A 13,507-nucleotide genomic window follows, 5' to 3' on the forward strand; every position below is an offset into this window, starting at 1 on the left:
TTTCTGCCACTTTGAGTTAGTGTGGCTTTAAACAGCAGAGTCACTTCATGTTTCTGGGCCTCATCTTTCCAACTCAAGTAGATGTTTGAGACATCTGTGAAGACCTGTTTGGCTCTGATACATAGTTTTGTGATAAAGAATATTACACCTTTGCTGTAAAGAATCCAAGAGCTAAATTACACCCCAAACCTTTCAAAGCAATAGTGAGAACATGCTGCAGAAAATTAAAAAAAAAAAAAAATCAGTGGGAGACAGCACAGGCACTGGTGGGTTTCCTGAGCACCCCTGAGAAACTGAGGTGTTGCAAGCACTATCTGTTCTCAACAGAGAAAAACAAACTGAAGTGAATCTAAGTCACTGTAAATTTCTACCTTTTCTTGTTCTTTACTTTTCAGAAATTTGGAGAGCTGGCAATGACCAAAGAATCAAAGGCCTTGGTGGGACTTTATCATGGCCAAGTCCTATGCAAGAAAAATAAATTTGGAGCCCCACAGAAGGATGTTAAGTAAGTTAAACTTAGAAGCTCTGGTGAATGTTACTGTGTGCAAAGCTTACAGATGTCTTTGAAGAGCTGCAGAACTTGATTTATATGTTGATTTGGTCTTGCCCTCAACCTCTTCTGTCCTGAGCACATTAGAGCCTTTATTCATACCAAGAACATTTTGACTTTCAAAGTTCTGCCTGTTCTGAGTTTTCTCTGTTCCTATAGTGACTCCTATCGAGAGCTTCCTTGTCTTATATTGATGTCCCTAAGAAGTCCAATTTAGGTCCCCCTTCCTGAATGCACTCTGTACCATTCAGTGGTCTTCTCTGTTTCTCTCTCTCTGACCTGAGATGCCATCTCTGGGAACTCACTTCTTCATTAAAAAATATAAAGTATCATTATCATTGTTAAAATCTTCTGCTTCTTTTAACTTACAACCTAAGCGGTGAGATTATTCCTGCCTATGTCTACTTATCACAATCCTCTTTTAATGTTATGCTGCTTTTCAGCATCTTCAACTTAATATGTCTCTACCCTAGTTCACTGCTCCTCATCCTGGATGATTTTGCCCCCTCCAGGAGATATTTGAGTGTGTGAGAACATTTTTGGTTATCACAACTGGGGAGGAAGAGAAGTTACTGACGTCTAATGGCTCAAGGCTAGGGCTGCTGCTAAACACCTTACAGTGCACAGAACGGCCCCCATCACAGGACTAGTACAACCCAAAACAGCAGCAGCACTGAGGTTGAAAACCCTGTTCTAGCTGTGTTTCAGTGAGGGATTGAAGAGAAGTAGCTGAAGTCCCTTCTACAGTTTACCTTTAATGAGATTACACCCAAAATAGAAGATAAACTGGAAGAGAACTTGGGTGAGACAGATAAGACTCTAGCCAAGAGGGCTGATCTCCAAATAGAATCTGAAATGCAACCTTAAACTCCTTCTCCACACACTTAGTGATTGGTATCAATCAGACCAATTGTTTGTTGCCTAAGAGTAACAGTACCTTTTATTTAATGGATCTGGTAAATTACTCCTGTGTTGCAGTAGAATAATGTTGGCCACTTAAAAATAGACCTTTTCACACATTCTGTAAAGATCAAACAGATTAACAAGGAAACAAAGCCCCATTCTTCATGTACAGCATAAACAGAATGCAGAGTATTGCTAATTTCTTCTTTTTTTTTTTTTTTAATGGGAGCTCAGTGTTTATTCTATTGCACAAACACAATTTAAGTACATGGTAAAGTCTTATAGCACTCTCAGAAAGGTTTAAGTGATAGCCAAAGGTTGGACTGAATTTAGTGTTCATCCCCAACAATTTTTTAAATTACATAAAAAGTTTTGACTTTCTTTTTTCTTTTTGATATTATTATTTTTTATTTGTTCTTTGAAGTATTGTTAACTTCTAAGAGAGGACTTTATTGTGACAAGAAACGAAGGAAGAGACAAAAATATTAAGACCAAAAATCACACAACCCAAAGACACACCAGCTCCTAACCTGATGCTATCTAATACCTTCACCCCCATCCCTCCATGTACAGTGTTGTCAAGTAAGGAAATTGTACTTTCCGCCAGGTGCAGTGACACACACCTGTAATCTCAGCTACTTGGGAGGCAGGAGGATCGGAAGTTCAAGGCCAGCTTTGGCAACTTAACAAGACCTTGTCTCAAAATAGAAGGAGCTAAGGACATAGTTCAGTGGTATATGGGCACTGGGTTTAATCCTCAATACCAGAGAGAGAGAGAGGGAGGCAAGGAGAAGGTGAAAGAGAGAGCATGTAATTGTGAGCGCAGTAGAGGGTAATGTAAGACATCTCGTGTGCCACTTCACACTGTTATTCCTGTCTGCATATTCCTCTTATTGCTATATTCAGATAGCACTATGTATTATGTACCAACTATACAAAAAAGAGACGCATCATCCATTAAAGCTAATATAAGGAAAAAATAGAAAATGAGTGAGAATCAAAGCATGTAAGCTTATGAACATTACTCTCCCCAATCACAATGCAGAAAAACACTACAACAGAACATTCCCAAACTTGAATTAAATATCCTTAAATAAGCACTTGTAGTTAAGACAAAAATGCACTTGTATTTTTAAGACAAAAATCATGAATCAAAAACTTACTGGACACTGTGGTGCATGCCTGTAATTCCAGTGGCTCCACAGGTTGAGTCAGGAGGATCACGAGTTCAGAGCCAGCCTCAGCAAAAGCAAGGCACTAAGCAACTCAGTGAGACCCTGTCTCTAAATAAAATACAAAATAGGCCTGGGGATGTTGCTCAGTGGTCAAGTGTCCCTGAGTTCAATCCCTGGTACCAAAAAAAAAAAGAAAAAGAAAAAGAAAAATTCAAAAACTCAAAATTAAATGGATAGAAAAAACAGGATGATCTAAGAGTTGACCTAACTTGGAAAAGAATTGAAGGTAGTAAATAAATATTTGTATTGTTACAAAGCTGCATTTGGGAGATGCTTCCTGGACTTGAAGTTAGTCTTCCTGCTCAGGACTCAAGTATGATTTTTTTAACATTATAACCAGAATGGTTAGGAATGAAACTTTATCCCTCATTACAACTCTGATTTACATCTACAGAACTATAAACCTAGGATTCTTTGATGAAAGAAGTGTTTCTTTTACCAAAAAAAAAAAAGGGCTGGGGAGATAGCTCAGTTGGTAGAGTGCTTGCCTCGCAAGCACAAGGCCCTGGGTTCAATCCCCAGCACCGCAAAAAAAAAAAAAAAAAAAAAAAAAAAAAAAAATTTTTTTTTAGTTATTTACTGTGGTATATTGTTCCAGAACTGGAGAACTAAAAATAATCATCACATAGGCTCTCTCATCTTCAGAAAGCTGAGAATTTGAGGAAACAGTGATATTGTATATAAAGCCAATCAGGTGGTCCCAACAAGTTAAAGAGGAGTCAGGGGTGAAAGTGAAAGGGGCAGTGATGTAGAGGCACTGGAGACGGGGACGACCTGGAGCAGAGACCAAGAAGGAGACGCAAACTAATCCAGGTGAGGCAAGAGAGGCACAGCTTTCAGGAGAGATGAAAGACAGCTGGAAAAGGGTAAAATCACTAACAAATCAGTGCTTAACCAGCAAGAAACAGTCTTCAGACATATCACTGCAAGGTAGCCTTTGTTTAGAAAACAAAAATCTTCATGTTGATTTAGGCTTAGAAGGGATGGTTTCATTTTCCATGATCTTCAGGCACTATAGGGAATTAGTATAGTTCTGAGAAGACCTGTTCTTTTAGACCTAATAGATGTTTGCATTTCACTTTAAAAAATCAATCATTTATTAAAATTGTATTTGTATAGGTAGAAATTATTTAAAGTACCTCCTAGTTGTGTCTGCTTGAGTTGGTTCATTGGATGATAACTTGGGCAACCTCCCATGTTTACCAAAACAAGTAAGAATTCTTTCCCATCCTTTGCTTTCAGGCATTTAGCTATTCTTGGTGCAGGGCTGATGGGAGCAGGCATTGCCCAAGTCTCTGTGGACAAGGGACTGAAGACCCTTCTTAAAGATACTACGGTAGCTGGACTGGGCCGGGGACAGCAACAGGTGTTCAAAGGGTAAGGCTGCGCTTTGCTTTTGCCAGGAGTAAACATTTTTTAGGGGATTTTTTTGGTGTTTTGGTTTGGGGGAGTGGTTTGCCATCACAGATTCTTTACCCTGAACATGGTGATACTCCATAGTTAAGCCACATTTATTTTGATTTTTTTTTTTATTATAAAACAAGTTTATTGGTGATAACCTTATATCATTTATTCCCCATATTTGATGTTACAAACTTTAGGGTCTTTGAGATATGCAGGATCCTTGTATGTAACTGGCATAAACCCCATTATTTGAGCTCTCTTAATCGCTTTTGTAATTTCTTTCTGTTTCTTCCCACAAAGACCTGTTATATGCCTTCCATAAATGCACACAGTAAATGGAGAAACAAATTGGGACAGAAGCTGTACATTTTTATAATCTACACGTTTCTCACACAAGATACATTTCTTAAGAGGCTCCTTATAAGGATTTTCCATTGGAACAGGCAGGTCCTCATTGCCGGTTACCTGCTTGTATTGTGAACAACCCCTTCTCCAGAGCACCGAGCGAGTTCTGGGATTTGGGAGGCAGACAGCAGCCATTATGCAGGTTGTCAACTTCTTCCCTAAACTACCACAAGAAGCAATCACAGCTGCCATGATTCCCATTATTCCTCTTCCTATTTTGATTTTTAGAAACACTAATTCCTTCTTTCACTTCATTTGGTTATAGATAGCATAGAACTTTAACATCACTGGAATCTTAGTCTTTGAGTGCAGAAGGGGAAACCTTTTCCAGTAGATATTTTGTTTTATTTTCTTGCTTAGTATGTATTTCTAAATGTCATTTATCTTATGCTTTGGTATCAGACTAGAAATCCTCAGGCCTGTGGGATTCTGCAGTTTGCATGTAGTTGCTGTCGTGTAATGGCTTACTGAACCAGCAAGACAGTGTCTCTGTTGAGAGGGCTAAGGCTGGGGGGTGAGGGAATGTGTGGTAACTGCAGGTGAAGGCTGCACAGTCATGACTCTTTGGCCTTGTCTTGCCTGACTGACATGACAACGAGAAGCCATTTCCCAGTGAGTCCCTAACTGCTGAGACTTTGCAGACTGTGCCTCCGTCTTACTCTGAATTAACAAGGGTGACTTATTCTCCCCCTCCACACCTGCCCAGTCACCACACACACATACCACCAGTTTTGCAGAGGGGATCTGCAGCAGCAGCTTGGCCAGCCTGAGGTTGGTTTCAGCAGTGTTCCGCTCAAGCATGATCGATGACTGACTACACCTAGACTGTCCTGCTGGTGACTTTTAGCTGAATGAGCTTTTTTTGTTTCTTAAATGGATTATGTAGCTGAAGCACGTTGTTACCTTTTGGGTGCACAGGAGTTCATACATTGCTACCATGATGTTAACTTAAGACCCGCCAGGATTAGTCATGTTGGCAGCTTATTGTAAGATAAAAAGGAGTTGAATTAAAAGATCTGACCCCCCAAAAAATGGTTATGCTAGAGAAGTAGCAGCATTACTCTGAAACTTGCAAACAAGCATCCCCACACAGTAATTAATACAGTCACCAAAAAGAAATTGTTGCTCTACAACAGCCTCTTTCTGAGACCTGTCTGGATACAGCCATCCCAGGTTTACCTCTCATCTCAGAAACAAAGTTCTGACAGGGGTAACTCATCATGCAACTGACTTGGGACATCTGTCCTGTCCCCTCCTAGAAATAGCCAGTTGGCATTAAGGGCCAGGGATGTGGCTCAGTGGTAGAGTGTCCCTGGGTTCAATCCCCAGTACCTCCAAAAAAAAAAAGAAGAAGAAGAAGAAGAAAAGAAACCAAGAGGTTTGAGCCCATACTTTTAAGACCTTAATTTGATACCTCTTTTAACTTATCTGTGGCTTTGTTTTTCTGTTGGTTACAGAAATTAATGAATGGAATTTAGCTTCTTACTTCAATAGAGGAAAGCTTTACGTTACTTATTTTGAATGTGTGGTCAAATTAAATCTAAGGGAGTCTGTTTTCCTTGGCAATAAAATACCCTGAGTAGCAGGAATCCTTTTAGCTCCCTTTGGAAAGGGAGAAACTGAGTTAATATTGTGTGTGATAAGTACAGTGTGCTACTAGTGCTGAGTGGGAAGGGGATTGAAAATTTGAGAACTAAAGCTTCTCTAGAAGATTACAGTTAGAGAATGCTGTGGAGTGAGGCACAGCAGGTGTGACAACCAGGTGGCTTAGTAAGAGAGTTAGAACTGTTGCTCTTCTGCCATTCTCATATTTGAGCTATTTATTCCTCCTGGCAAATTGAACTGTTTTGTGAGGGATACAGTTAATGTAAGTTGGGCATTTAGAGGTTATTTTATAGTAGAAAGCATGTGCACTTGGGGTCAGCCTGTTTTTGAAAGCTAGTACCTTGTCGTACTATGATCACAAGCCCCTGAGCTTCTTTGAGCAACTCAGTCACCTTAAAATGGGAGTAATAACTCCTTCACAGAACTGTGAAAAACACACAGTGGCTCTCTAGCCCATGGACACTCAATAAATGCTACTCTCCTCCTTTCTTTTTTTCTAGATTGAATGACAAAGTGAAGAAGAAAGCTATCACATCATTTGAAAGGGATTCCATCTTCAGCAACTTGATTGGGCAGCTTGATTACCAGGGTTTTGAAAAAGCCGACATGGTGATTGAGGCTGTTTTTGAGGACCTCAGCGTTAAGCACAAAGTGCTAAAGGAAGTAGAAGCAGTAAGTAAGAGGCTTAACGTGTTTGAGGAGGGGACACTGAGAGGAGTTTTTAAAGAACTAGTAGGAAACTCATGGTTCTCTACATAGGACTGTTCATTTCCAAACATAAGTTTTTATGTGAGCTCAGGAACTGTACATGTTAGAAAGGTCAGATCTAAATCATAGGGGAAGAAAATTAAATAGCTTATTAACCTAAACACAGAGTTCATTAGCCTTACTTATGAGGAGAGATCAGTCACTCAAAATACAAATAACTTGATGGAGTATAGCCAGATGTCTTGAGATTTTTTTGGTTAACTGCAAATGATAACCAAATTTCTTCAAGTCTAGGTAGCAAAGAAAATAAGGGAGAGGCCTTTCTCTAGGCAGGATTCAATGCTTGTGCATGGAAATGCTACTTCAGTTCTCCTCCCAAGATAGGATGACATGAATAAAAGGAATACTTGGTGGTGGTATCAAGAAAGAGCCCAGAAAAAGGGAGAAATGGCAATAATCGAGGCATGAGGCAGGACCACAGCTAAGCTTACCTACAATTGGATAAACAGAATGTGGGTGAGGGGGTGGCACACATGAAATGGATGCTGGTGTCTGCAGCACTGGGCTGTGGTGAAGCAGCGGCACTCTGAAGGTGCCCTTCCCTGTGGGACAGTCTGTGCCCTGATGAAGACTGAATGTAAGAAGGTTTAGAAACAGCCTCAGCAGGTGTCGTCAAGCTGCTCTGTTGGAGGGAAATTCTATTTGTGAGACACACATTCCAAAATCTTTTCTGTGGGTAAATACGGTGCTAGACTCAGCTGAGGGAATAAATTCAGAAGAGCTGGGTAGACTTGAGTCCCATCTGTGTTACATGGCATTTCAGTTTAGAGACTCCCTGGGCTTGGAGGGCACTACTAGGTCAGCAACAGACAGATTATCTCCACAGCCAAGGTTAAGCCAAGAGCTTTTACCAATTAGGTATTTGTTCTTAGAAAAATCTAGATTTGGGAGTATCAGGAAAAAAAGTTTGTTCATTTGGGGAGACAGTGGTCAAGGAAAAGAGAAAGGGATCAAATCAAAGCAGGAGAAGTACAGATTATGAACAAGTCATATAGTTCTTAGAGTGGAAACAAAGTTTAAGGAAGAGGTGGGACAGGACCTGGAAAGTAAAGAGAAGGAAAAGACCAGGGCACATGGTACATAGAGGGGAAGGAAAGGGGGAAATGAGCACATAGAGGTGAGGGAGGGAGGATGCTCAGGGAGTAGTGGATTCTTAGCAGATTCCAAGAGATTCCAGCCTCAGGGACTGGGGTTGTGGCTCAGTGGTAGCGTGCTCACCTAGCATGCATGAGGTCCTGGGTTCAATCCTCAGCACCACAAAAAAAAAAAGTAGATTCCAGCCTCAGGTGGAAAAGTGGCTACTGTAGGAAAATTCAACATGTCATGTATGTGTGGTTATTTATATAAATAAATAGTCAAAAAATAATTCAGGAGGTTTGGGGGAAAATGAAGTCCAGAACAGATTTAGAAAATTTAAGAATTTTAGGTGAAAGACATTGAGGAGAGCATCAAGCCCGTTCTCCTATCTGGCCTTTGCCTTATTTATAAGAAAATTTCCAAACTGAATATACTAATTCTTCAAGAATTAAATTCTTCAAGAATTTAAACACCATCTTCTCTCATTCTCCCTGGGACTAAACAAAGCCCATTCCTCTGACATTCTTTTTAAGACATTGCTTCCAGACCTCTCACTGTCCTGGTTGTCCCCGGTACTGTCTTCATCATGTCTCAGTGTTCTAGTGCTGTGTAACAAACTGTCACTGAACACAGTGGCTTTAACAGCTGCTCATCTTTCCATAGTTCTGCAGTGTGGACTGGGCTGTACAGAGACAGCTGATCCTAAACTCCATTGGTTTCAGGGCCAAGGTCACTCAAGGAACTGCATTCAGCTGGAAGCTTAGTTGTGGTACCTCAGTGCTTCCCCACTTGGCCTCCCTCTACCCATGGCTCACTCAGTGTTTCACCAGAGCGGCTTTCAAGAGTGTAAGCAGAAGCTGCTCGGTGAGACCTGGAACTGGCAGCGCCACTTCTGCTGTGTTCTGTTGGTAAAAACAAGTCACAGAACCATCCCAGAGTCAAGGGGAGAGGAAACGGGCTCCCTCTCTAGATAAGAGGAAAGACATGCGTGTCCAAGGAGGGGAATATTGTTGCCAGCCATTTTTGGAGACATTAGTTTGCTCTTCCTAGAGGATTTTTCCACCAGTATTTGACACTAAGGACACATTTCGAGACTATTTACTTACCCATGCCATACTGTCAACTCCCATTCCACTTTCCATTAACTAAAATCATGGGATCTTCATCACAGGTTTACTGCCAACCCAGGTCTTTTCCCTCACGTGCCTATATTCTTTTTCTTTTCCTTTTTTAAAAATCTTAATGCAATACTTTATCTCCATCATAATTGATCTTATTTTATACTCATCTTTTTGGTGTGTTAACATACTTCAGCCTTAATTCTCCTCTCTGATATTTGGATCCTGCCTATCCCATATTTGTGCAGATTTAACAGGTGCACCTTCCGCATTTTTCATCCAAGCATTTTAATTAAAATGAGAATAAGTTGGGATCATGGATAGAATGCTGTGACAGTCTGTGTTAGTCAACAGTGTTCATGTACTGTGGATATAATTGTAATGATGCACCACTTTTTATTAACACACTGTAATAAAATGAGCTAGGCACGCATGCTATGTTCATTCTTTTAAAGGACAAGGCAGGAGTGGTGTGTGTCATAAGTTTGCAGACTTGAGGACAGATCCAAACAAGAAAAGGTGTTGAATCCATGCTGAGCCTTAAAATGAAAAAAACTTGATGTAAGGCCATCTTTTTAGTGTTTATCTAAGGGTTCTTTTCTTTTGAGATGCTAGGGATTGAACCCAGAGCCTCAAACGTGCAAAACAAGTGCTGTACCTCTGAGCTACCAGCAGCCTGCATCTAAGGCATCTTATTTACCCAACTGCAGAGATGTAGTCTCCAGGTCCAGGACCTTATGATAGGCCATAATTAGACTGAAAAGGAAAAAGAATAGGGTCAACACATTCCCCCAAACAAAAGCCCTTGGGTGAGTGTTGTTTGTTGTCTGAGCATTGTGGTGAGAGGTGGGCATGGCCTGCATGACCCTTCTTAGCTTTACTGCAGACTCTATTATTTCCCAGGCCTATGTGACCCATTCTTAAATGCTTTTCCCTGCAGGTGATTCCAGATCACTGTGTCTTTGCCAGTAACACATCTGCTCTCCCAATCAATGAAATTGCTGCTGTCAGCAAAAGACCTGAGAAGGTAATCTCCAAACAAAGAAAAACCCTGGAAAGTTCTACTACTTCAGACTCACCAATGAAGTCTTAGAATGAGTAGAGAAAGAACAGTGTGGATTATGAAGTGGAGGAGTGAATCCCAAAATTGGGCACAGGAAAGTTAGACCATGACCAATGTAAGATTCAGGAATAAGTGAAATACAACTAAAATATACATACAGTGGTTATTTGTATCCTAATTGGTATTATTTTTCAAGGTCAGACTATAAAACCAACCTTTATCCTTTCAATAAGACATTGAAAGATAGGCCCTAATATAAGAATAAAATATCCATTTGCTACAGAGCAGTCCAGTGACTGTTTAGGACAAGTTAATTCCAACCCCAGATCCCAGAAGGGCAAGGTGTGAGGTGGCCTGTGTCTACCCATGGCTTTGATTATAACCCCTACCCAGGACATGAAAAGGCTGGTGCAGATGCACCTTTAGTGAGTATTTGGAATGATACCTAGAAAGTTATCTTTGCTCAACCACAGTAATTAAGGGGAAGTGCATTCATTTAAGAGAAATAAAATACCTCCGGAAGATATAGTTGCCTCAGCTAATCAAAACTAGCCAAAGGTAGGCAGGAAATACAAAAGACCGTAAGTCTGTGTACTAAAAACACAAATGCCTATTTCTTTCTACTCATCCAACTTGCTAATGAGGAATAATCTAGTTTCCTAGCACATGTCAGGGTTGAGGTGATGTGGGGCTTGAAAGGCAGGCTCAGAGATAGCAGGAGAAGGGTCAGAGGGAGAAGTAGCAGCTGATGGTCAGGCCTGAGAGTTGGACCCTGAGGGAAGATACCAGAACAGTATGCAGACTGTTCACAGTTCTTTGCACCTGCTCAGTCTGGCCCTGCCACGTCTCTCAGAGCCTCTCTGCAGCGCTTGAAACAGTGGCCGGAGAGCCCACTGCAGTCTGATCCATGCTCTCCTTCTCACTGTGGAATGGAGCAAGCAGCACACACAGCAGCCCAAGCCTCCAGGTGTCTCGGGTAGCTTTTGTCACCTTCTTGCCTTATGTCATTCATACCAAAGTAAGGCCAGAGGGCACAGGTAAGGAAACCATCTGATCCCAGGACAGGACTTTCAGTGCTGCAACTGAGAAAGTTCCAACAATCCAGGGTGAGTTGTCACCTTTGGCACGGCCTTCAGAGTGAGCTAAATATATTTTGCTTGGGTAGTAATTACAGGGGTGTATATACAGTTGTCAAAACTCATTGAAAAGAACACTTTAATATCCAAGCATTTTATTGTGTATAAGTTATACCTCAGTAAAAACTTCCTTTTGGCCGGGAGTGGTGGTACACGCCTATGATCCCAACAACTTGGGAGGCTGAGGCAGGAGGATTGCAAATTCAAAGCCAGCCTCAGCAATGGTGAGGCACTAAGCAACTCAGCGAGACCTTGTCTCTACATAAAATACAAAATAGGTTTGGCAATGTGGCTCAGTGGTCAAGTGCCCCCGAGTTCAATCCCCAATACCATAAAACAAAAAAACTTCCTTTTACTTAGGTTACCGAATCTGAATCAGCTCCTAAGTGTTTTAGATCTAAGTAAGTAAAAAACAGTTCAGGAGGTAGGAGCAACTTTTGGATTGATAAATGTATATAACATTTAATTGATAAAGATAAGTGGTCAGACTTCAGGGACAGGCTGACCTGTGGTGGAATCCCTCTCTGCTATTTACTAACCAACCGGGAGCTACTGATTTGAACCTCATGATGCCTTTTTTCCTCATCTAGAAAACTTGACCAGTTCACAGGGTTGTAATGGATTAAATGTTAGAAATAAATAACAAACAGATTAAAATAGTAGGTATTAGTAGTCAAAACTTTAAAGTGGAGGGAGAAAGCAGAACTGTAAATTAATGAATTAGACTTCTCTCACATTTTTGTTTTGAAGCCATCGAATTGTTGGCTTTTTGAGGTGGTTTTAATGTTAGCATAAGACTGGGTATGGTGGTGCACACTTGTCATTCCAGCTACCCAGAAGACTGAGGAGGGAGGATTGCAAGTTCAGAGCCAGCCTGGGAAACCCTGTCTCAAAATCAAAAATAGAAAGGGCTGGGTATGTAGTTCAATAGTAGGGAGTTCCTGCCAACATGCATAAGGCCGTGGGTTATATCCCAAGTGCCACAACAATAAATAAAATGGTAGGATGCATCAGGATCATTGAGAAGATTCATTAAAACACAGATCTGGACCTGGCCCTCAGAGATTTCTGATTCAGTAGGTCTGGGTTGGACCTGGGAATCCAGTAGGTTCTGATGTTCCTAGGTGATGTTAATGATGGTGGATCTGGGTACTGCACTGTGAGAATCACTGGTTTAATGAGAGTCTTTAGGTGCACAGGAGTGTTGAGAAGTGTTTCTTAAGCCTAGTGTCCTAGTGGTAAGACTCATCTGTGTAAAAGGCAAATACTTCTCTGATAGTCCAGCATATTAAACAATGCTTCTGCCTGTCCCTTCCCCACAAAATATGGACTCTCTCACCTAACCCATCAACATCTTTATCCAAGTGGAATCTTTATCCATTCTTCCCTGGTAAATCTAGTTTGACCTTTAGCTGTGACTTTGGCATTGATTGTTGGTAGGCCCAGATATCCTTGGAAGATATCCTTGGAAGAGGAGGATTCTGGTTAGCTCACCCTGAACATACTGTACTTCTCATCAGAAATCCATGGAACCAAACCACTGAACTATCAGCAATATTCCTTATCACATCCACCTTTCCCTCATTGTTTTTCTAACTAAAAAGGAAGTTGTCGGGTTCCCTCCTCAGCATTTGTAGATCTGTTGGCTTGGCTCTCTTTGCCAGGTGATTGGCATGCACTACTTCTCTCCTGTGGACAAGATGCAGCTTCTAGAGATCATCACAACTGAGAAAACATCCAAAGACACAACTGCATCTGCTGTGGCAGTTGGTCTCAAGCAGGGGAAGGTCATCATTGTGGTCAAGGTGAGGAGCTTGGATTTTACAACAGATTTTGGAAATGTTCTGAAAGGCCTCCCTAAACTTCCAGGCTTGATAACTGTTCTGGAGCAGATATAGCAGTTTCTGATAATGCTATCCCCTTGGTTGTCTGTGGGGTGTGAAATTCTTCCAGTCTTTCCAGGCCTTGTAGGTGACCATGGAATAATTCATTGTGCCAGGCTATCCCAGAATAACTTCTTCTACATTTTCATATTAAGACTCTCACTGAGATTTTAAACTCCCTTAAACTTTGAAATGATATCTGGAAAAGCAAGACTTTTTGGACATGAGTAGTTCCAGTCAAAAGCAGACAATGAGTTCACCTTCTCTCCCTTGACAGGATGGACCTGGCTTCTACACCACCAGGTGTCTTGCACCCATGATGTCTGAAGTCATACGAATCCTCCAGGTGGGTGTTGCTTT

The 13,507-nt window shown here is 41.2% G+C and overlaps 2 protein-coding genes across 2 annotated transcripts in view; one reads left to right on the forward strand and one right to left on the reverse strand.

Annotated features, from left to right (window-relative positions):
• The window catches only part of Hadha (hydroxyacyl-CoA dehydrogenase trifunctional multienzyme complex subunit alpha), a 45,476-nt gene that overhangs the window by 28,946 nt on the left and 3,023 nt on the right, over positions 1-13,507 (forward strand). Inside the window, exons 11-16 of the mRNA XM_047523514.1 lie at positions 396-505; positions 3,931-4,065; positions 6,603-6,774; positions 10,006-10,092; positions 12,929-13,069; positions 13,425-13,493. Coding sequence (XP_047379470.1) covers positions 396-505; positions 3,931-4,065; positions 6,603-6,774; positions 10,006-10,092; positions 12,929-13,069; positions 13,425-13,493 — 714 coding nt within the window. The remainder of the gene's footprint in view (positions 1-395; positions 506-3,930; positions 4,066-6,602; positions 6,775-10,005; positions 10,093-12,928; positions 13,070-13,424; positions 13,494-13,507) is intronic.
• LOC124963691 (28S ribosomal protein S18c, mitochondrial-like) lies at positions 4,237-4,689 on the reverse strand. Its single transcript, XM_047523516.1, has 2 exons — positions 4,438-4,689; positions 4,237-4,394 (listed from the first exon to the last, which is right to left on the reverse strand). Exons 1-2 carry the CDS (start codon positions 4,687-4,689, stop codon positions 4,338-4,340), a joined length of 309 nt encoding a protein of 102 aa, XP_047379472.1. The 3' UTR covers positions 4,237-4,337.

Source organism: Sciurus carolinensis, chromosome 13 (genome assembly GCF_902686445.1).
Source record: "Sciurus carolinensis chromosome 13, mSciCar1.2, whole genome shotgun sequence".
NCBI classification, from domain to species: domain Eukaryota; kingdom Metazoa; phylum Chordata; class Mammalia; order Rodentia; family Sciuridae; genus Sciurus; species Sciurus carolinensis.